The sequence below is a fragment of the Prionailurus viverrinus genome, chromosome X (assembly GCF_022837055.1).
Source record: "Prionailurus viverrinus isolate Anna chromosome X, UM_Priviv_1.0, whole genome shotgun sequence".
Lineage (NCBI taxonomy): Eukaryota > Metazoa > Chordata > Mammalia > Carnivora > Felidae > Prionailurus > Prionailurus viverrinus.
The window spans coordinates 115,861,411-115,882,570 of NC_062579.1; the positions used below are offsets into that span (position 1 = coordinate 115,861,411).

Sequence of the window (21,160 nt, forward strand, 5' to 3'; positions counted from 1 at the left end):
TTTTATTCCTGCCACCCCCTTACCCACACTTCCTCATGTCTTCTCTCGTAATGGTTCCTGCTGGTGAGTTGGTCCTGCTCGTGTAGGCCCGAAACAAGAGTCCTGTTTTCTTGCCCCCTAGGTCAATTTGTCCTCAGAGTAGGGTCTCAGTTGGTTGCCTCCCTTTTTCTCCCGCATCCCCACATCCTGCTTTGGTCTCTCACAACTGCTGCTATTGGTTCATTGGTCCTGCTAAGATAGGCCCCAACAAAGGGTCCTGTTTTCATGCCCCCAGATCAAGTTATCCTCAGAGCAGGGTCTCAGTTGGTAGGCCCTCTTTTATACCTGCCCTCCCCACTTCCTGGTCTCTTCCAACTGCTCCTGCCGGTTAGTTGTTCCTGGTCAGATAAGCCCCAACAAAGAGTTCTGTTTTCTTGCTCCAGGTCAAATGGTCCTCAGAGTAGGGTCTCAGTTGGTAGCCCCACTTTTATTGATGCCTCCCCTCACTTCCAGCTTTGATCTGCTCCAAAGGTTCCTGCTGGTCAGTTGGTCCTGTTCAGATAGACTCCAACAAAGAGTCTTGTTTTCTTGCCCCCATGTCAGTTTGTCCTCAGAGTAGGGTTTCAGCTGGTAGCCCCTTTTTATTCCTGCACCCCCTCACACACTTCCAGCTTTGGTCTCTTCCAACTGTTCCTGCTGGTTAGTTGGTCCTGCTCAGATAGGCCCAAAAAAGAGTCCTGGTTTTTTTTTCCCACTAGGTCAAGTTGATCTCACAGTAGGTCCTCAGTTGGTAGACCCCCTTTGATTGCCTCCACCAAACACCTGCCGCATTGGTCTGTTCCAACTGTATCTGCTGGTTAGTTGGTTCTTCTCAGACGGGCCGCAACAAAGAGTCCATTTCTCATGACCCCTAGATGAAGTTATCCTCAGAGTATGGTCTCTGTTGGTTGTACCCCTTCTATTCCTGCCACCCCCCTCTGCCTGCTTTGGTATGTTCCAACTGTATCTGCTGGTTAGTTGGTTGTCTTCAGATAGGCCCCAAGAAAATGTCCTATTTTCTTGCCCTCTAGGTCAAGTTTTCTGCAGAGTAGGGTCTCAGTTTGTAGCTTCCCCATTTATTCCGCCCCCCCCCCACCACCACTTCCTCCTTTGGTTTAATCCAATTTTTCCTGCTGGTTGGTTACTCCTGCTCAGATAGGCCCCCCAAAAGAGTCCTGTTTTCTTCTTGCCCCAGGTCAAGTTCTCCTCCGAGTAGGGTTTCAGTTTGTGGCCCCCCTATTGTTTTCTCCCCCCACGCTTCCCGCTTTGGTCTCTTCCAGCTGGTCCTGCTGGTTAGTTGGTCCTGCTCAGGTAGGTCCCAACTAAGAGCCCTGTTTCTTGCCCCCAATGCCAACTTGTCTGAAGAACAGGTTCTCAGTTGGCAGCCTCCCTTTTTTCCTGCCCCCCAATCCTGCTTTGGTCTCTTCCAGCTGTTCCTGTTAGTTAGTTGGTCCTACTCAGATAGGCCGGCACCAATAGTCCTGTTTTCTTGTCCCCTATGTCGAGTTGTCTTCAGAGTAGGGTCTCAGTCGGTGGCCCCCCTTTTATTCCTACCCTTCTGCACATGTTCTACTTGGCTGTCTAACGACTGTTCCTACCGGTGAGCTGGGCCTCCTCAGATAGTCCCAACAAAGAGTCCTGTTTTCTTGGCCCCAGATTACATGGTCCTCAGAGTAAGGCCTTAGTTGGTAGCCCCACCTTAACGCTGCCACCCTGCTTCAAGCTTCTGTCTTCTCCAACTGTTCCTGCTGATTAGTTGGGCCTTGTTAGATAGGCCGCAGCAAAGAGTCCTGTTTCCTTGCCCCCTAGGTCTAGTTGTCCTCAGAGTATGGTCTCAGTTGGTAGCCTCCCCTTTTATTCCTAACCCTTCTGCACACGTTCTGCTTGGCTGTCTAACAACTGTTCCTACTGGTGAGCTGGCCCTCCTCAGATAGTCCCAACAAAGAGTCCTGTTTTCTTGATCAAGATCGGTTCTTCCAGATCAAGATGTCCTCAGAGTAGCGTTTCAGTTTGTAGCCCCCCCTTTTATTCTCTCTCCCCCACTTCCCACTTTGATCTCTTCCAACTATTCCTGCTGGTTACTTGGTCTTGCTCAGATAGGGCCCAACAAAGAGTCCTCTTTACTTGCCCCCTAGGTCAAGTTGTCCCCAGAGTAAGGTCTTAGTTGTTAGCCCCCTTTTATTCCTGTACCCCCTACTTCCTGCTTTGGTCTCTTCCAACAGTTCCTGCTGCTTAGTTGGTCCTGCTCAGATAGGCCCCAAAGAAGAGTCCTGTTTTCTTACTCCCTAGGTCAAGTTGTCCTCAGAGTAGGGTCTCAGTTGGTAGCCCTGCTTTTATTCCCGCACCCCCCCCCACATTTCCTGCATTGTTCTCTTCCAAATGTTCCTACTGCTTAGGTGGTCCTGCTCACATAGGCCCCAACTTAGAGTCCTGATTTCTTGTCCCATAGGTCAAGTTGTCCTCAGAGTCGGGTCTCAGTTTTTAGCCCCCCTGTTATAACTGCCCCACCCCCACATCCCGCTTGCTCTCTTCCAACTGTTCCTGCTGGTTAGCTGGTCCTGCTTAGATAGGCCCCAGCCAAGAGTCCTGTTTTCTTGCCCCAGGACAAGTTGTCCTCAGAGTAAGTTCTCAGTTGGTAGTCCCCCTTTTATTCCTGCCCCTCCCTCACTTCTCGCTTTGGTCTCTTCCAACTGCTCCTGTTGGTTAGTTGTTCCTGGTCAGGTAGGCCCCCAACATAGAGTCCTGTTTTCTTGCCTCCTGAGTCAAGTTGTCCTCAGAGTCGGGTCTCAGTTGGTTGCTCCCCTTTTATTCCCACCCCACACACACTTCCCTATTTGGTCTCTTCTAACTGTTCCTTCTAGTTAGTTGGTCCTGCTCACCTATGTCCCAACACAGAGTCCAGTTTTCTTGCCCCCTAGGTTAAGTTGCCCTCAGAGTAGGGTCTCAGTTGGTAGCCCCCCCCCAACTTCTGCCCACCCCCCGCACTTCCTGCATTGGTCTCGTCCAATTGTTCCTGCTGATGAGTACATCCTGCTCAGATAGGCCCCAACACAGAGTCCTGGTTTTTTGCCCCCAAGTCAAGTTGTCCTCAGAGTAGAGTTGCAGGCAGTAGCCCTGCCTTTATTCCTGCACATCCCAACTTCCCGCTTATGTCTGCTCCAGATGTCCCTGCTGGTTCCTTGCTCTGCTTAGGCCCCAACGAAAAGTCCTATTTTCTTGCCGCCTAGATGAAGCTGTCCCCAAGGTAGGGTCTCAGTTGGTAGCCCCCCCTTTATACTCGCAGCCTCACCCCACACATTTTGCTTTGGTCTTTTCCAAGTATTCCTGCTTGTTAGTTGGTTCTGCTCAGATAAGCCCCAACAAAAAGTCCTATATTCTTGCTCTCTGGTCAAGGAGTCCTCAGAGTAGGGTTTCAGGGGGTACCCGTCTTTTATTCCTGCCTCCTCACTTCCCACTTTGGTCTCTTCCAAATGTCCCTGCCGGTTAATTGTTCCTGCTCAGATAGGGCGAACAAAGAGTTATGTTTTCATGCCCCCTCGGTCAAGTTATCCTCAGAGTAGTGTCTGAGTTTGTACCCTCCTTTTATTCTTGTCCTCCCCCAATTCCCACTTTGATGTCTTCCAACAGTTCCTTCTGGTTAATTGGACCTGCTCTGATAGGCCCCGACAAAGACTGATTTTCTTCCCCCAGGTCAATTTGTCCTCAGAGTTGGTTTTCAGTTTGTAGCCCCACTTTCATTCCTGCCACCCCCCAACACACACACACACACACACACACACACACACTTCCTGCTTTGGTCTCCTCCAAATGTTCCTGATGAGTTGGTTCTGCTCAGATAGGCACCACCAAGAGTCCTGTTTTCCTGCCCCCTATGTCTAATTGTCCTCAGAGTAGTGTTTCACTTGGTAGCACCCCTTTTATTCCTGCCCCTCCCCACTTCCCGCTTTGGTCTCTTGCAACTGTTCCCGCTGGTTAGTTGGTCCTACTCAGATAGGCCCCAGCAAAGAGTCCTGTTGACTTGCCCCCAGGTCAAATTGTCCTGAGAGTAGGGTCTCAGTTGGTAGGCCCCCTTTATTGCTTCCACTTGCTGCTTTGGTCTCTTCCATCTGTTCCTTTTGGTTGGATGGTCCGGCTCAGATAGGCCCCAAGAAAGAGTCCTATTTTCATGCCCCAGGTCAAGGTGTCTTCAAAGTAGGGTTTCAGCTTTTAGTCCCCCTTTGTTCCCTTCCCCACTCTTCCCGCTGTGGTCTCCTCCAACTGTTCCTGCTTCTTAGTTGGTCCTGCTCAGATAGACACACACCAGTAGTCCTGGTTTCTTGCCACCGGGTCAAATTATGTTCAGGATAGGGTCTCAGATGGTTGCCTTCCCTTTTATTCGTTTCCCCCACTTCCTGCATTGGTCTCTTCGAAATGTTAATGCTGGTTAGTTGCTCCGGCACAGATAGGCCCCAACAAAGAGTCCTTTTTTCTTGCCCCCAGGTAAAGTTCTACTCAGAGAATGGTTTCAGGTGGTTGCCCCCTTTTATTCCTGCTGCCCCCCTCACAGTTTCTGCTTTGGTCTCTTCCTACTGGTCCTGCTGATTAGGTGTTCCTGCTCAGAGAGGCCCCAACAAAGAGTCCTGTTCTCTTGCCCCCAGTTCAAGTTGCCCTCAGAGTAGTTTCTCAGTTGGCAGCCCCCCGTTTATTCCTACCGCCAACAAAGTTCCGCCTCGGTCTCTTCCACGTGCTCCTGCCGGTTAGTTGGTCCTCTTCAAATAGGCCACAACAATGAGTCCTTTTATCTTTCCCCCAGGTCAAGTTGTCCTCAGAGTAGGGTTCCAGTTGGTAGCCCCCGTTTTATTCCAGCCACCCCTCCCCAGCACACACTCCCATCTTTGGTCTCCACCAAATATTCCTGCTGGTTAGTTGGCCCTGTGCATTTAGGCCCGAGAAAAGAGTCCTGTTTTCTTGTCCTCTAAATCAAGTGGTCCTCAGAGTAGGATCCCAGTTGGTAGCCCCTCCCCCCCACTTTCTGCTTTGGTCTTTTCCAACTGTTCCATCTGGTTAGTTGGTCCTGCTCAGATAAGCCCCAAAAGAAAGTCCTGTTTTCTTGCCCCCAAGTCACGTTGTTCTCAGAGTTGGTTTTCAGTTGTTAGCTCCCCTTTTATTCATGGTGGCCACACACTTCCCACTTTGGTCTCTTCCAACTGATCCCGCTGGTTAGTTGGTGCTGCTCACGTAATGCCCTGATGACACATCCTGATTTCTTGCCCCTAGGTCACATTGTCATCAGAGTAGGCCTCAGTTGGTAGCCCGCACGTTCCACACCCCCTCCTCAGGGGCACAGTTGTTCTCCAGGAGGACCACCCCCAAGACCAGCACCAGGAGGCTGGCCGTGGGCATGCCCTGCCTACTGCTTAGCATCCCATCACATATCAGGCCAAGGATGGTGACCAGGAAGAAGGAGTGGTCTCTGGCGTCCGCTTCCTTCACGTCAACACCAAAGACCAGCTGCAGATACTCGCAGGCTTGGTGGAAGATCACGGAGACGTGGTCCTGGTCATCTTGGCCGACCGCCACCAGCATCTCCGCCTGTGTGGTCGGTCGGCTGCTGAGTGGGATACTTGAGGAGCAGGAATGCCACCAGGTCAGCCAGCCTCATGCCGAATGCATCTGGGAGCGAGGGCTGGGCTCCTTCTGGGGCCCCTCTGGTGCTGGACCCCTCCTCATCGGGGCTGCTGGGGTCCTCATCGGACTGGCTCCACGGAGCACCTGCCATGTCAGCGGGGGAGGGGCAGGCATTCGGAAGGCTCAGACTGACTCTGTTGAGGGGCCCAGGCTCCCTCTGTCCTCCTTCTGCATCCTCGCCAAGAATGGCCACAGGGCCCAGGCCCTGCCCTCTGCCCACTTGAGGTGTCCCAGCCGCCTCCCCCCGCCCACACACACACACACACACACCCCGTGTCTGTGAGACTCCACTGTGGAAGTCTGGCCCGACTCATCCACCCAGATGCCCATCCTGCCCATGGCCCTTCACAGAAGGACGCGGGTGCCCGAACTCTGGCAGGTTCCTTCTCTGTGTCCTAGGGACCTGAGTCCTTCGGTCCTCCCCCCATGTCCCTTCTTGGACCCACCACCCGGCCTGTGCCCCTGCCCTTTCTTACCTGGGATCCTGTCCCTCACCCCAAGGTCCTCAGCTCCCTCAAACCACCGAGGTACGGTTGAGTGGACACAGCCTGCGGCCGCCCTCTCCAGAAACCCCGGCCTCAGCGGGGCCTGAGCGCCTCTACCCAGGGTGGGTGGGTGTAGTAGGCCCTACCGCTCTCCCTCAGGTCCAGACACCAGCTCCAGGATGAGCCTGGGCCCGTCCCTCTGGGTCCCCGAGTCTACCACCCTTAGCCCCGCTGGGAGAAGGGCTCCGCCTGACCACCCTGCCGGGGTCTCTCGGGCTGCCGGCTGGACTGACCTGGATTCCGGGATGGGGGGCCGGCCGTGCTCCCTCACATGTCGACGTGCACGCCTTGCTGCCCGGCCGGGCCCCTTCTCTCTGCCGGCCCGAACCAGGCATCCCAGACTGAGGCTCCCACCTCTGTCACCATCCTTTCCGGGATCCTCACCTTGACTCTGACCGGCTCGGGCCGTGCCCCCGCCCTCTGCACAGCTGAGTCTGTGCGCCTCAGACCCAGGCTCTCACTCCCCGCCTTCCTGGAGACAGAGGCAGGGAGCACACCGCAGCCACTGTCCCCTCCCCGCTACATTGTGATCAGCTGCCCAGAAGGCATCGCACTGAACAGAGATCCCAGGCCAGCCTGGCTCGGGCAGGGCATCTCCACTGCAGGGCTCCCCCCCTGGAGCCCCACCGCCTCAGCCTTCTTTCATTTCTTCTGTTCCTCTTAGGGGACCTTTCCCTGCCTTCCCATGGGGACCGCAGCTGCTAGATAGTCACCTATGGGTGGGACGTGTCCTGCCTCTCCTAGTGTCCTCACTGCCAACACAGGGCCCTTCTGAGCGTGAGCAGAGCTCAGCGAATGTCCGGCCACAAATGTCCCAGTGAGCTGGGGACCTCTGCTCAGATCGAGTGTCTCCTCCTTTCTTGGAGACCCAAGCAAAGGCAGGCACACATCTCTATGTCCCTTGTCCAGAATGACAGATGACAAGGGACAAGAAGCAAGAACGAACATCTTTTATTTCTCCATGTCCTGAAACCATCCGTTTACTGCCAGGGTCTTCACGTTTGCAAGACATCCCTGTCTGTGCCCAGCCCAGGCACCGCGATTCCCTTCTGGATCCCGAACGAGGACGGAAGGGTTCCCAGCTCGTTGCACCAAACGGCACAACTCTGACTCTTGAACACCTGTGGCGTGGGTGCCGCTCCCACACTGAGCCCGAAGCTCACGAAACCTTCTATGACAAGGAACGACATCTGAAAACTTCCTCGAGGAAACAAAGATCGATTTCCGAGGCCATGTAGACAGAGAACAAGAACCCACCCAAACGTGCGCTTGGCCCCGCTTTCCCCCAAGCCGCCCTGGCCCTCCACTACTCACAACGCCCAGCGCCCGCTCTGCTCGCACTCGCAGGGGAGAAGTGGCCTGGCTGCGTGTCCCGCAGGAGAAGCTGCTCGACCCCAGGTGGGAACGGGCCCGGCTGCCCCTCGGGCTCAGGCCCGCTCTTCCTCATGGCTCACAGCGTCTTTGGACAGACACGGAGACCCGGGCTGCCTGCTGTTGACCGCCAGGATGTGCTGCAGCACTTGCACGCCGCTGGTTTCTGCGTGGGCCCTGGGACCCCACAGGAACTCGTAGCGTGCGGGCTCGCTGCCGGGCACCTGCCGGTACTCCAGGTACCCTTCCTGCACCCAGACTTCGGTCAGCAGCTCCCTGGGCTCCCCATAGAATACGTGCTCCCTGCCGGCATACACCCCCATGACCCCCAGCGCTTCCCACACCGCCTCCTCAGGGGCACGGTCGTCCTCCAGGAGGATCACCCATAGGACCAGCACCAGGAGGCTGGTCTTGGGCATGCCGTCCCTACCACTCGGCGTCCCATCGCAGCTGAGGCCCAGGATGCTGACCAGGACGTAGGAGCGCTCGCGGGGGTCCACTTCCTTCACGTCGACTCCAAAGACCAGCTGCAGATACTCGCAGGCTCGGCGGAAGATCACGGGGAAGCGGTCCTGGTCATCTTGGCTAACCGCCGCCAGCATCTCCGCCCGTGTGGTCGGCTGCTTGGTGCGATACTTGAGGAGCAGAAGCAGCACCAGGCCGGCCACCTTCACGCAGAGCGCATCTGGGAGCGAGGCCTGGGCCCCTGCCGGGGCCCCCCAGGTGCTCGACCCCTCCTCATCGGGGCTGCTGGAGCCCTGGTGGGACTGGCTCCCCGAAGCGCCTGCCATGGCACTGGGGGAGGGGCAGGAGCTCCGAGGGCTCTGGGGAGGAATCGGGGACCCGGCAGCAGCAGACCCCTCCTCCAGGGGGACCAGAATGAGGACAGAGCAGGAGGAGGACAAGGAGGAAGGAGAGGAGGAGGAGGAGGAGGAGGGAGATGGGTATCCCCCCTCCTCCTCCTCTGCTTTCTCCTCCTCCAACTCCTCCTCTTCCTCCGACTCCACCTCCTCCACCTCCAACTCCAACTCCACCTCCAACTCCAACTCCTCCTCTTCCAACTCCTCTTCCTCCGACTCCACCTCCTCCACCTCAACCTCCACCTCCTCCACCTCAACCTCCACCTCCAAATCCACTTCTTCCACCTCCTCCTCCTCCGCCTTCTCCTCCTTCAACTCCACCTCCTCCACCTCCTCCTCCTCCTCCTCCTTCTTCAACTCCACCTCCTCCTTCTTCAACTCCAACTCCTCCACCTCCCTGTCCTCAGGCTCTGGCAGCGGTGCATCCCATGGCAGTGGGACCTCTCTTGGCTCCTCCTTCAGCTTGCAGAACACACTGCTCTCACCCAGGGGCATGATGGTCGCCAGACCCTGAAGACAGAAGAGGGGTGGCTCCTCAGGGGGAGGCCCAGCCCACCCAGACCCCGAGCTCCCAGGCCTGAGAGCGGGGCTGCGTGGGGGTTGGGGGCCGAGGGGTCCCCTCTGGGGTGGGATGGGCGAGCCCCCGGCCCCACGCGCGGGGCACGCACCTCGCCTGGACAACCGACTGGCACGCGGCCGCGCCTCCTCTGCTCTGTGACCTCAGGACTCCTGCCTCAGACCAAGGCCTCAACTGCAGAGCTCGCAGAGCCCCTGGAAGAGGGAGGGAGGGGGGGAGGGAGGGGGCGCCTCAGGGTCTCAGGGTGGGTGCAGACCGCGAGCATCGTCCCGGGCCCCCACCCCCCACTGCGGCCAGGAGATTCTGGCCAGGACTCTGGGCGGCCCCGCCCCGGGAGCCCCCACACCCCCACCCCCCATCCAGCCTGGGCCTGCCCCTTCTGGACCTCCGCTGACAGCCAGAGCGGACCCGAGCGGCAGGGCAGGCCTGGGCCCTAGGCAGGTGTCCTGGGCTGCGAGGCAGCGCCTCCTCTCTCCCCTGCACCCCGGCCAGGGCCCGGGATCCTGCCTCGGCTGACCGGGGTCCAGCCCCGCACACCAAGGCCCTCCCCTCGCCCAGACCCACCGCGGGGGCGGCTTTCCGAGGGCGGCCCCGGGGCTGGGGTCCAAGGGGCCTCCGGCCGTCCTCCCGCAGGGCTCTCCCGGGGAGCCCCGGGCCCGCTGCCTCCCACCACAACCCTCACGGCCCGGCGAGGTCCGGGCCAAGGCGGCTGGCGTCGCACGAGGCGACCAAGTCCGGGGAGGCCCGGGGCCGATGGCGGGGGGCTCACGTGGCTTCCTTGGGGGTCCCTCAGCCCTATCCTCTCGTCCCCATCCGGACTCCCTGGGCGGCCTGGGCCTCGGGCTCTGCCGCCTGACGCCGGCTCCTCGCGCGCAACCAGCTCTCAGTCGGGCTGGGACCCAGAGCCCGAGTCCGCCCACGCCTCACGCCCTGGTCACAGTCGTCGTGGTCGCGCCGCCCTGCGGCCTCCACCGCCGCCCCCACCGCCGGACTCATTCCCCTCTGGGTCCCGGCCCCCTCGCTCCTCCCTCTGGGCCTCACCTCGAAGCCCACGAGGCTCTGCGCCCTTCCCGCGCCTGACTGGATTCGAGGCGCGGCTGGAAGACGCCGACGCCGACGCGACGCCGACGCCGAGGCCCAGGCCCCCTCGCCCCGCCCCGCCCCGCCAGTCTCTTGAGACCCGGATGCGGAAGTCCAGACACCCCGCGGGGCCTCATTCCCACTAGGGGCTTCCCTCGGCTGCCGCTAGGGGTCGCCTTCCGGGCCGGGGCCTGCGTTCTGGGGGCCAGAGTCCCTCCCTCGGTGTTCCCTCCGAGGCCTCCTGCACCCCGGGGACGGCCTGTGTGCGTGGCCGCTGACGATGGGAACTCGTGCCCCTCAGACCGCGGTCTGAAGGTCTCTGGGACGCACCGCCCAGGCTCAGTGACGGGGCGCCGGCCACCTCTGGCCGCCCGATGCAGGGGCTCCCCGGGCCTGCGGCACGGACTGACTTCGTAGCTCTGGGCTGGGGTGGACCTGGTCTCCTGACAGCACCTGGGCCCTCCTCCCCTCTGCCCACCGGAGCGGCTGCTCCCAACAGACAGCGGGTCCTCGGTTCTCCCCAGCTCACCCATCCGACCCCCACTCCCCCGTCCAGGTGATCCGAGACCCGGATGCCCAAGTCCAGCCTCGCCCAGTGTCCCCATCCCTCCCGGGGGCCTGCGCGGACTGACTCTCTTGTGGGGTCCAGGTTCCTTTGCCTGCAGGTCCCTCTGTTCCTCATTAGGAATCGCCCCGGGACACGGCCCCTGCCCTCTGCCCACCTGAGGTGTCCCAGCCACCCCCCGCCCCCTGCGCCTCCTCCGGTGTCTCTGAGACCCGGCTGCGGAAGTCTGGCCCGACTCTCCTCCGCGAGTCCCCATGCCTCCCAAGGGCCCTTCTCAGAAGGCCTGAAGTCTTGAACTTTGGGGCGTCCCCTCTGTCCTGGGGGCCCGAGTCCCTCAGTCCTCCGTCTGACCCCCACCTGGACACCGTGGCCCCGTCCTGTGTCCCTGCCGTTTCCTGACCTAGGATCCTGTCCCTCACCCCAAGGTCCTCAGCTTCCTCAGATCCCCGAGGCACAGTTGAGTGGACGGGGCCTGCGGCCACCCTCTACACGTACCCCGGCACCCGCGGCCCAGGCTGATCTCCTCTCCCCGGGGCGGGATGGGCCCTGCGGATCTCCATGAAGTCCCCACACCTGCTGCAGAAGAGCCTGGGCCCTTCCCCCCTATTATTCCTGCCGCCCCGCCACACACACTTCCGACTTTTCTCTCTTCCAACTGTTCCTGCTGGTTACTTGGTCCTGCTCAGATAGGCCTGAACAAAGCCTCCTGTTTTCTTGCTCCTAGAACAAGTTGTCCTCAGAGGAGTGTCTCAGTTGGTAGCCCCCCTTCTATTCCTCCCCCCTCTCTTCTTGCTTTGGTCTCTTCTAGCTGTTCTTGCTGGTTGGTTGGTTCTGCTCCGACAGGGCCCCAACAAAGTGTTCTATTTTCTTGACCCCATGTCATGTTGTCCTCAGAGTACTGTTGCAGTTGGTAGCCCCCCCCCCCCGTTTATTCCTGCCACACCCCCACACACACATTTCTTGCTTTGGTCTCTTCCAACTGTAATCACTGGTTTGTTGGTCATGCTCAGATATGTCCCAGCAAAGAGTCCTGTTGCCTTGTCCCCAACACAAGTTGTCCTCAGAGTAGGGACTCAGTTGGCAGCCCCCCTATTACTCCTGCTCCCTCCCACTTACCGGTTTGGTCTCTTCCAACGATTCCTGATGTGTAGTTGGTCCTGCTCAACAGGCCCCAATAAAGAGTCCTGTTTTCTTGCCCCCTGGGTCAAGTAGTGTTCTGAGTAGGGTCTCAGTTACTAGCCCCCTTTCATTCCTGCTCACCACACTTCCTGCTTTGGTCTCTTCCAACTCTTCCTGCTGGTTAGATGGTCCTACTCAGATTGGCTCCAAATAAGAGTCTTAATTTACTTGCCCGCTTTGTCCAGTTGTTCTCAGAGTATGGTCTCAGCTGGTAGCCCCCCTTTTATTCCTGCCCCCCAATTCCTGCTTTGGCCCCTTCCAACTGTTCCCACTGGTTAGTTGGTCCTACTCAGATTGGCCCCCAAAGAGTCCTATTATCTTGCCGCCAGGTTAAGTTGTCCTCAGAATTGGGTCCCATTTGGCAGGCCCCCTCTTATCCCCCCGCCCCCATTTCCGTTTGGTTCTCTTCCAAAGGCTCCTGCTGGTTATTTGCTCCTGCTCAGATAGGACCGAACAAACAGTCTTGTTTTCTTACCATCTAGATCAAGTTGTCCCCAGAGTAGGGTCTTATTTGGTAGCCCCCCCCCCCGTTTTTTTCCCTGCCCTCCCACTCTGTCTACTTTGGTCTCTTCCAACGGTTCCTGCTTGTTACTTGGTCCTGCTCAGATAGGGACCAACAAAGAGTCCTATTTTCTTTCCCCCAGGTCAAGTGGTCATCAGAGTAGGGAGTCGGTTGGTGCCCCCCCCCCCTTTTATTCCTATTGCCCACCCCACACTTCCTGCTTCGGTCTCTTCAACCTGTTCCTGCTGGTTAATTGGTCCTGCTCAGATAGGCCCCAACTACGAGTCCTATTTTTATTCCACTAGGTCAAGTTGACCTCAGAGTAGGATTTCAGGTGGTAGCCTCCCCTTTTATTCCTGCCTCCCCCTTCCTGCTTTGGTCTCTTCCAACTGTTCCTATAGGTTAGTTTGTCCTGCTTGTGTATGTCTCCACAAAGAATCCTATTTTCCTGCCCCTAGGACAAGTTGTCCTCACAGTTGTGTTTAATTTGGCACCCCCCTTTTGTACCTGCTGACCACGCCCCACACACACACACTTCCTGGTTTGGTCTCTTTCAACTGCTCCTGCTGATTAGTTGGTCTTGTTCAGTAAGGCCCAACAAAAAGTCCTGTTTTCTTGGCCCCAGGTCAAGTTGTCCTCAGAGTTGGGTTTAAGTTTGTAGCCCCCCTTTTAGTGCTCCCCCCCCCCCACTTCTCACTTTGGTCTCTTTCATCTCTTCCTGCTGGTTAGTTGGCCCTGCTCAGATAGGCTGCACCATGATTCCTGTTTTCTTTCCCCCCAGGTCAAGTTGTCTCCAGAGTAGGGTCTTAGTTGGTAGCCCCCTTTTATTCCCGATCCACCCAGTTCCTGCTTTGGTATCTTCCAAGTGTTCCTGCTGGTTAGTTGTTCCTTCTCAAGTAGGCTGCAAGAAACAGTCCTAATTTCATGCCCCTAGGTCACATTGTTCTCAGCATCTGGTTTAATTTGGTAGTCCCCTTTATATTCCTGCCACTCCTCCAAACACACTTCCTGGTTTGGTCTCTTCCAACTGTTCCTGCTGGTTAGTTGGTCCAGCTCACATAGGCACGAACCAAGAGTCCTGTTTTCTTGCCCCCGAGGTCACGTTGTCCTCAGAGTAGGGTGTGTGTTGGTTGCCTCCCTTTTTTCCTGCCCCCCCCCCCCCACTTCCAGCTTTGGTCCATTCCAACTGGTCTATTGGTTACTTGGTCCTGCTCACATGGGCCACAAAAGGGAGTCCTGTTTTCTTGCCCCCAGGCCAAGTCGTCCTCAGATTAGGGTCTCAGTTGGTAGCCCCCGTTTATACCTGCCCCGGCAAACTTCTCGCTTTGGTCTCTTCAAGTACTCCTGGTGGCTAGTTGGTCCTGGTCAGATAGGCCCCAACAAAGAGCCCTGTTTACTTGCCCCAGTTCAAGTTGTCCTCAGAGTAGGGTCTTCGTTGGTAGCCCCCCTTTTACTCATGCCTCCCACACTTCCTGCTTTGGTGTCTTCCAGCTCTTCCTGCTGATTAGGTAGTACCGCTCAGATAGGCCAGAAGGAAGAACCCTGGTTTCTTGCACCCCAGGTCACGTTGTCCATAGAGTAGGATCTCAGTTGGTGTCCACTTTTATTCCTGCCTCCCCATTTCCTGCTTTGATCTCATCCAACTGTTCCTGCTCGTTAGTTGGTCCGACTCAGATAGGCCCCAATAAGAGTCATGTTTTCTTGCCTCGTGTGTCAAGTTGTCCACAGGGTAGCATCTCAATTTGTAGCCCCCCATTTGTTCCTGCACCCCCCCCACCTTCCTGGTTTGGTCCTTCCAGATTTTACTGCTGGTTGGTTGGTTCTGCTCAGATAGGCCACAACAAAAAGTCCTACTTTCTTGCCACCAAGTCAACTTGTCCTCAGAGTAGGATTTCAGTTTGTAGTCCCCCTTTTATTCCCTCCCCACCCCACTTCCTGCTTTGGTCTCTTCCAACTGTTCCTGCTGGTTAGTTCGTCCTTATCAGATAGGTCCCAACAAAGAGCCCTGTTTTCTTGCCCCCTAGATCAAGTTGCCCTCAGAGTATGGTCTCAGATACTAGCCCCCCCTTTTATTCCTGCCCCCCACACTTCCTGCATTAGTCTCTTCCAACTGTTCCTGCTGGTTAGACATCAATCTCAGATAGGCCCCCCCAAAATGTCCTGTTTTATGGTCCCCAGAGTCAAGCTGTCCTCAGAGTACGGTCTCAGTTGGGAGCACCATTTTTATTGCTGCCCCCCCCGACACTTCCCGCTTTGGACTGTTCCAACCCTTCCTGCTGGTATAGTTGGTACTGCTCAGATAGGCCCCATCAAGGAAACATATTTTCTGCCTCCTATGTAAAGTTGTTTCCAGAGTAGGGTCTTAGTTGGTAGCACCCCTTTTATAGCTCCCCCCCCCCCAAGACCACTTCTCAATTTGGTCTCTTGCAACTGTTCCTTTATCCTGCTCAGTTAGGCCCCAACAAAGAGTCCTATTTTCATGCCCCTAGGTCAAGCTGTCCTCAAAGTAGGGTTTAATTGGTAGCCCCCTTTTTATTCCTGCCACCACCACCCCCAACACACAGTTCCTGCTTTGTTCTCTTCCAACTCTTACTACTGGTTAGTCGGTACTGCTCAGATAGGCCCCAAAATAATCGTGTTTCCTTGCCCCCAGGTCAAGTTGTTCTCAGAGTTGGGTATAAGGTGGTAGCCCCCGCTTTTATTCCTGTACCTCACACACTTCCCTTCTTGGCCTCTTCCAACTTCTCCTGTTAGTTAGTTGGTCCTGCTCAGATAGGCCCCAACAAAAAGTCCTGTTTTCTTACCCCCAGACTAACTTGCCCTCAGAGTACTGTCTCCATTGGTAGCCCCCTTTTTATTCCTGTCCCACAACGCTTCTTGCTCTGGTCTCTTCCAACTGTTCCTGCTGGTGAGTGCGTCTTCTCAGATAGCCCCGGAGAAAGAGTCCCGTTTCTTGCCCCCAAGGTCACGATGTCCTCAGAGTAGGGTCTGACTTGGTTGCCCCTGTTTTATGTCTGAACCCCCACACTTCTCGCTTTGGTCTCTTCCAACTCTTCCTGCTGATTAGTTGATCCTGCTCAGAGAGGCCCAGACCAAGTTTCCTGTTTTGTTGCCCCCCCCGGGTCAAGTTGTCCTCAGAGTAGGGTCTCAGTTGGTTGCCACCATTTTATTTCTTCCCCCCCAATTCCAAGTTTGGCCTCTTCCAACTGTTCTTGTGGGTTAGTTGGTCCTGCTCAGATAGGTCCCCCAAGAGTCCTGATTTAGTGCCCCTAGGTCAAGTTGTCCTCAGAGTAGGATCTGAGTTGGTAGACCCCCTTTGATTCCTGCTCCCCCCCCACACACACACACTTCCCACATCGGTGTGCTCCAACTGTACCCGCTGGTTGGTTGGTCCTGCTCAGATAGGCCCCACCAAGAGTCCTGTTTTCTTGATCCCTAATTCCAATTGTCCCCAGGGTAGTGTCTCAGTTTGAAGCCCCCCTTTTATTCCCTCCCCCACCACTTCCCGCTTTGATCCCTACCAACTACTCCTGCTGCTTAGTTGGTACTTCTCAGATAGGCCCCAGTAAAGAGTCCTATTTTCCTGCTCCAGGTCACATTGTCCTCAGAGTAGGGTCTCGGTCCGTAGGCCCCTTTGAAGCCAACACCCCTCTTTGGTCTCTTCCAAATTCTCCTGCTGGTTAGTTGGTCCTGGTCAGATAGGCCCTAACAAAGAGTCCTGTTCTCTTGTTCCAGGTTGTCCTCAGAGTAGGGTGTAAATTGGTAGCCCCACTTTTATTGCTGTCCCCCCCACATGTCCCACTTTGGTCTGCTCCAACTGTTCCTGCTGGTTTGTCGGTCCTGCTTAGATAGTCCTCCACAAAGAGTCCTGTTCTTGCCCTCGAGGTCAAGTTTTCCCCAGAGTAGGGTCTCAGTTGGTAGCCTCCCGTTTCATTCCTTCCTCCCCACACATTCTGCTTGGGTCTCTAACAACTGTTCCTGCTGGTTAGCTGGTCCTGCTTAGATAGGCCCCGCAAAAGAGTCCTGTTTACTTGCCCCCAAGGTCATGTTGTCCTCAGAGTAGTGTGTCAGTTGGGAGCCCTCCTTTTATTAATGCCCCTCCCAACTGCCACTTCCCACTTTGGTCTGTTCCAAGTGTTCCTGGCGGTGAGTTGTTCCCTTTCAGATAGGTCCCAACAAAGAGTCCTATTTTCTTGTCCCCAGGTCAAGGTGTCCTTAGAGTTGGATTTAAGTTGGTAGCCCCCCTTTTATTCCTGCACCCCACACACTTCCCTCCTTGGTCTCTTCCAACCTCTTCTGTTGGTTAGTTTGTCCTACTCAGGTAGGGCCCAACAAAGTGTCCCATTTTGTTGCCCCCTAGAAAATGTTGTCCCCAGAGTAGGGTCTCATTTGTAGCGTCCTTTTCATTCCTGCCCCCCTCCAATTCCTATCTCTTCCAACTGTTCCTGCTGGTTAGTTGGTCTTGCTCAGATAGGCCCAAAGAATAAGTCATGTTTTCTTGCCCCCAGGTAAATTGTCCTCAGAGTTGGGTTTAAGTTCGTAGCCCACCTTGTTTCCTGCGCCCCACACGCTTCCCTCCTTGGTCTCGTCCAACCGCTCCTGTTGGGAAGTTTGTCCTGCTCATATAGGGCCCAACAAAGATTCCTATTTTCTCTCCCCTAGGTCATGTTGTCCCCAGAGTTGGTTCTCATTTGTAGCCTCCCTTTTTATTCCTGCTCCTCCCATTCCTGCTTTGTTCTCTTCCAACACTTCCTGCTGTTTAGTTGGTCCTGCTCAGATAGGCCCCAAGAATAAGTCATGTTTTCTTGCCCCAAAGTAAGTTGTCCTCAGAGTTGGGTTTAAGATGGTAGCACCCCTTTTATTCCTGCACCACACACAATTCCCTCCTTGGTTTCTTCCAAAATTCTCCTTGTGGTTACTTGGTCCTGCTCAGATACGCCCAAAGAAAGAGTCTTGTTTTCTTGCCCCCTAGGTCAGGTTGTCCCCAGAGTAGGGTCTTAGTTTGTCGCCCCCTCCCTTTATTCCGCCCCCCCACCCCCACACACTTCCTGCTTTGGTCTCTTCCAACTGTTCCGGGTGGATAGTTTGTCCTGCTTAGATAGGCCCCAACAAAAAGTGCTGTTTTCCTGCCCTCAAATCAAGTTGTCCTCAGAGTATGATTTCAGATGGTAGTCCCCCTTTTACTACTGCCACCCCCCGACACACACTTCCTGATTTGGTGTCTTTCAACTGTTCTACTCGTTAGATGTTCCTTCTCAGGCCCCAACAATACTCCTGTTTTCTTGCCCCGAGTTCAAGTTGTCCTCAGAGTTGAGTTTCAGTTTGTATCCCCCCCCCCCCCCCCATTATTCCTGTTTCCCACATACTTCCCTCTTTGGTCTCTTTCAACTGTTCCTGCTGGTTAGTTGGTCTTGCTCAGAGAGGCCCCACCAAGATTCCTGTTTTGTTTTGTTTTGTTTTGTTTTGTTTTGCTCCCTAGGTCAAGTTGTCCCCAGGGTAGGGTCTCAGATGGTAGCCTCCCCTTTTATTCCTGCCCGCCCACACTTTCTGGTTTGGTCTCTTCCAACTGTTCCTGCTGGTTACTTGTTCTACCTAGATAGGCCTCAACAAAAATCCTATGTTCCTGCGGCCTAGATCAAGTTGTCGCCAGAGGAGGGTCCTAGTTGGTAGCCTCCTCTTTGATTTCTGCCCCCCACCCACACACACACTTTCTGCTTGGGTCTCTTCCAAATGTTCCTGCTTGTTAGTTGGTCTTGCTCAGATAGGCCCCAACAAAAAATCCTGTTTTTTTGCGCCCAGGACAAGTTGTCCTCTGAGTTGGGGCTCAGTTGGTAGTACCCCTTTTATTCCTGTCCCCCACATACTTTCTGCTTTGGTCTCTTCCATCTGTTCCTGCTGGTTACTTGGTCCTGCTTATATAGCGCTCAACAAAGAGTCCTGTTCTCTTGCCTCCAGGTCAAGTTGTCCTCAGACTAGGGTTTCAGTTGGTACCCCCTTTTATTCCTGCTTCTCCCCCCCCCACACACACACTTCCTGCTTCCGACTCTTCCTACTGTTCCTCCTGGTTAGTTGGTCCTGCTCAGATAGGCCCCAACAAAGAGTCATTTTCTTGCCACCAGGTCAAATTCTCCAGAGTCGGGTTTCAACTGTTAGCCCCACTTTTTTCCCTGACCCCAACGCTCTTCCAGGTTTGGTCTCTTCCAAGTGTTACGGCAAGTTAGTTGGTCCTGCTCACATAGGTCCCACCAAGAGTATTGTTTGTTTTATTGCTCCCTAGGTCAAGTTGTCCCCAGAGTAGGGTCTCAGTTGTTAGCCCCCTGTTATTCCTGCCCCCACCCAATTCCCACTTTGGTCTCTTCCAACAGTTCCTGCTGCTTAGTTGGTCCTGCTCAGATAGGCCCCAAATAGAGTCCTATTTTCTTGTCCCCTAAGTCAAGTTGTCCTCAGAGTAGGGTCTCAGATGATAGCCCCCCTTTTATTTCTGCCTCCTCCCACTTTCTGCTTTGGTCTCTTACAACTATTCCTGATGGTTAGTTGGTCCTACTCAGATGGGCCCCAAGAAAGAGTCCTCTTTTCTTGCCCCCGAGGCCCAGTTTCCCTCAGAGTAGGGTTTCCTTTGGGTGCCCCAGTTTTATTCCTGCTCCACCCGACACTTCCCTAGGTGGTCTCTTCAACTGCTCAGGCTGGTTAGTTGATCCTGCTAAGATAGGCCCCAGGAAAGAGCCCTGTTTTCTTGCCCCCTAGGTCACATTGTCTTCAGAGAAGCATATCAGTAGGTAGCCCCCTTTTTATTCCTACCCCCTTCGCACACTTTCTGCTTAGCTATCTAACACCTGTTCCTACTGGTGAGTTGGTCCTCCTCAGATAGTCCCTACAAAGTGTCCTATTTTCTTGCCCCCAAGTCAAGTTGTCCTCGGAGTAGGGTTTCAGTTGGTAGGCCCTCTTTTATTCCCTCTCCCACACTTCCCGCTTCCGTCCCTTCCAACTATTCCTGCTGCTTAGTTGGTCCTGCGCAGATACGCCCAACAAAGAGTCCTAATTACTTGCCCCCTAGGTCAAATTGTCCCCAGAGTAAGGTCTTAGTTGTTGGCGTCCCCTTTTATTCCTGCACCCCCTACTTCCTGCTTTGGTCTCTTCCAACAGTTCCTGCTGCTTACTTGGTCCTGCTCAGGTAGACCCCAATAAAGACTCCTATTTTCTTGCCCCCTGGTCAATTTGTCCTCAAAGTAGGGTTTCAGTTGGCAGCCCCACTTTTATTCCTGCTGCCTCACCCACACAATGCCTGCTTTGGTCCCCTCCAACTGTTCCCTCTAGGTAGTTGGTCCTACTCAGAACCCCCCCCCCCAAAATTCCTGTTTCCTTGCCCCCAGGGCATGTTTTCCTCAGAGGTGTGTTTCCGTTGGTAGTCCCCCTTTTGTTCCTGCCCCCACACACTTCCCCCTTTGGTCTCTTCCAACTACTTTGGTAACTTGGTCCTGCTCAGATAGGCCCCAACAAAGAGTCCTGTTTTCTTGGCCCCAGGTTACATGGTCCTCAGAGTAGGGCCTTAGTTGGTAGCCCCACTTTAATGCTGCCACCCCGCTTCAAGCTCTTGTCTTCTGCAACTGTTCCTGCTGATTAGTTGGGCCTTGTTAGATAGGCTGCAGCAAAGAGTCCGGTTTCCTTGCCCCCTAGGCCAAGTTGTCCTCAGAGTAGGGTCTCAGTTTGTAAGCCCCCTTTTATTCCTACCCCCTCTGCACACTTTCTGCTTAGCTGTCTAACAACTGTTCCTACTGGTGAGCTGGTCCTCCTCAGATAGTCCCAACAAAGAGTCCCATTTTCTTACCCCCATGTCAAGTTGTCTTCAGAGTAGCGTTTCAGTTTATAGCCCCCCTTTTATTCTCTCTCCCCCACTTCCTGCTTTGGTCTCTTCCACCTATTCCTGCTGCTTAGTTGGTCTTGCACAGATAGGGCTCAACAAAGAGTCCTCTTTACTTGCCCCCTAGGTCAAGTTGTCCCCAGAGTAAGGTCTTAGTTGTTAGCCCCCCACCCCCTTTATTCCTGGGCCAACAGTTCTTGCTGGTTAGTTGGTCCTACTCAGGTAGGCCGCAACAATCAGTCCTATTTTCATGTCCTTATGTCATGTTGTCCTCAAAGTAGGGTTTCTGTCGGTAGCCCCCTTTTTATTCCTGCCACCCCCTTACCCACACTTCCTCATGTCTTCTCTCGTAATGGTTCCTGCTGGTGAGTTGGTCCTGCTCGTGTAGGCCCGAAACAAGAGTCCTGTTTTCTTGCCCCCTAGGTCAATTTGTCCTCAGAGTAGGGTCTCAGTTGGTTGCCTCGTTTTTCTCCCGCATCCCCACATCCTGCTTTGGTCTCTCACAACTGCTGCTATTGGTTCATTGGTCCTGCTAAGATAGGCCCCAACAAAGGGTCCTGTTTTCATGCCCCCAGATCAAGTTATCCTCAGAGCAGGGTCTCAGTTGGTAGGCCCTCTTTTATACCTGCCCTCCCCACTTCCTGGTCTCTTCCAACTGCTCCTGCCGGTTAGTTGTTCCTGGTCAGATAAGCCCCAACAAAGAGTTCTGTTTTCTTGCTCCAGGTCAAATGGTCCTCAGAGTAGGGTCTCAGTTGGTAGCCCCACTTTTATTGATGCCTCCCCTCACTTCCAGCTTTGATCTGCTCCAAAGGTTCCTGCTGGTCAGTTGGTCCTGTTCAGATAGACTCCAACAAAGAGTCTTGTTTTCTTGCCCCCATGTCAGTTTGTCCTCAGAGTAGGGTTTCAGCTGGTAGCCCCTTTTTATTCCTGCACCCCCT

At 55.1% G+C, this 21,160-nt stretch overlaps 1 protein-coding gene, 1 long non-coding RNA gene and 1 pseudogene across 2 annotated transcripts; all 3 read right to left on the reverse strand.

Annotated features, from left to right (window-relative positions):
* Positions 1-5,298: 5,298 nt before the first annotated feature.
* LOC125157084 (melanoma-associated antigen 9-like) lies at positions 5,299-6,015 on the reverse strand (annotated as a pseudogene).
* A 1,642-nt stretch (positions 6,016-7,657) lies between these two features.
* On the reverse strand, positions 7,658-8,602 carry LOC125157085 (melanoma-associated antigen 9-like). The gene has a single exon (XM_047843303.1). The coding sequence runs from the start codon at positions 8,390-8,392 to the stop codon at positions 7,658-7,660; it is 735 nt and encodes a 244-aa protein (XP_047699259.1). The 5' UTR covers positions 8,393-8,602.
* A 236-nt stretch (positions 8,603-8,838) lies between these two features.
* LOC125157492 (uncharacterized) lies at positions 8,839-10,138 on the reverse strand. The gene is made up of 3 exons (XR_007148984.1): positions 10,080-10,138; positions 9,130-9,232; positions 8,839-8,971 (listed from the first exon to the last, which is right to left on the reverse strand). It is a non-coding gene; the product is annotated as an uncharacterized LOC125157492 (long non-coding RNA).
* Between the last annotated feature and the right edge of the window lie 11,022 nt (positions 10,139-21,160).

Bases quoted from the DNA above. Each gene is read 5' to 3' on its own strand.
- LOC125157085 (XM_047843303.1), bottom strand. From the start codon at position 8,392: ATGGCAGGCGCTTCGGGGAGCCAGTCCCACCAGGGCTCCAGCAGCCCC.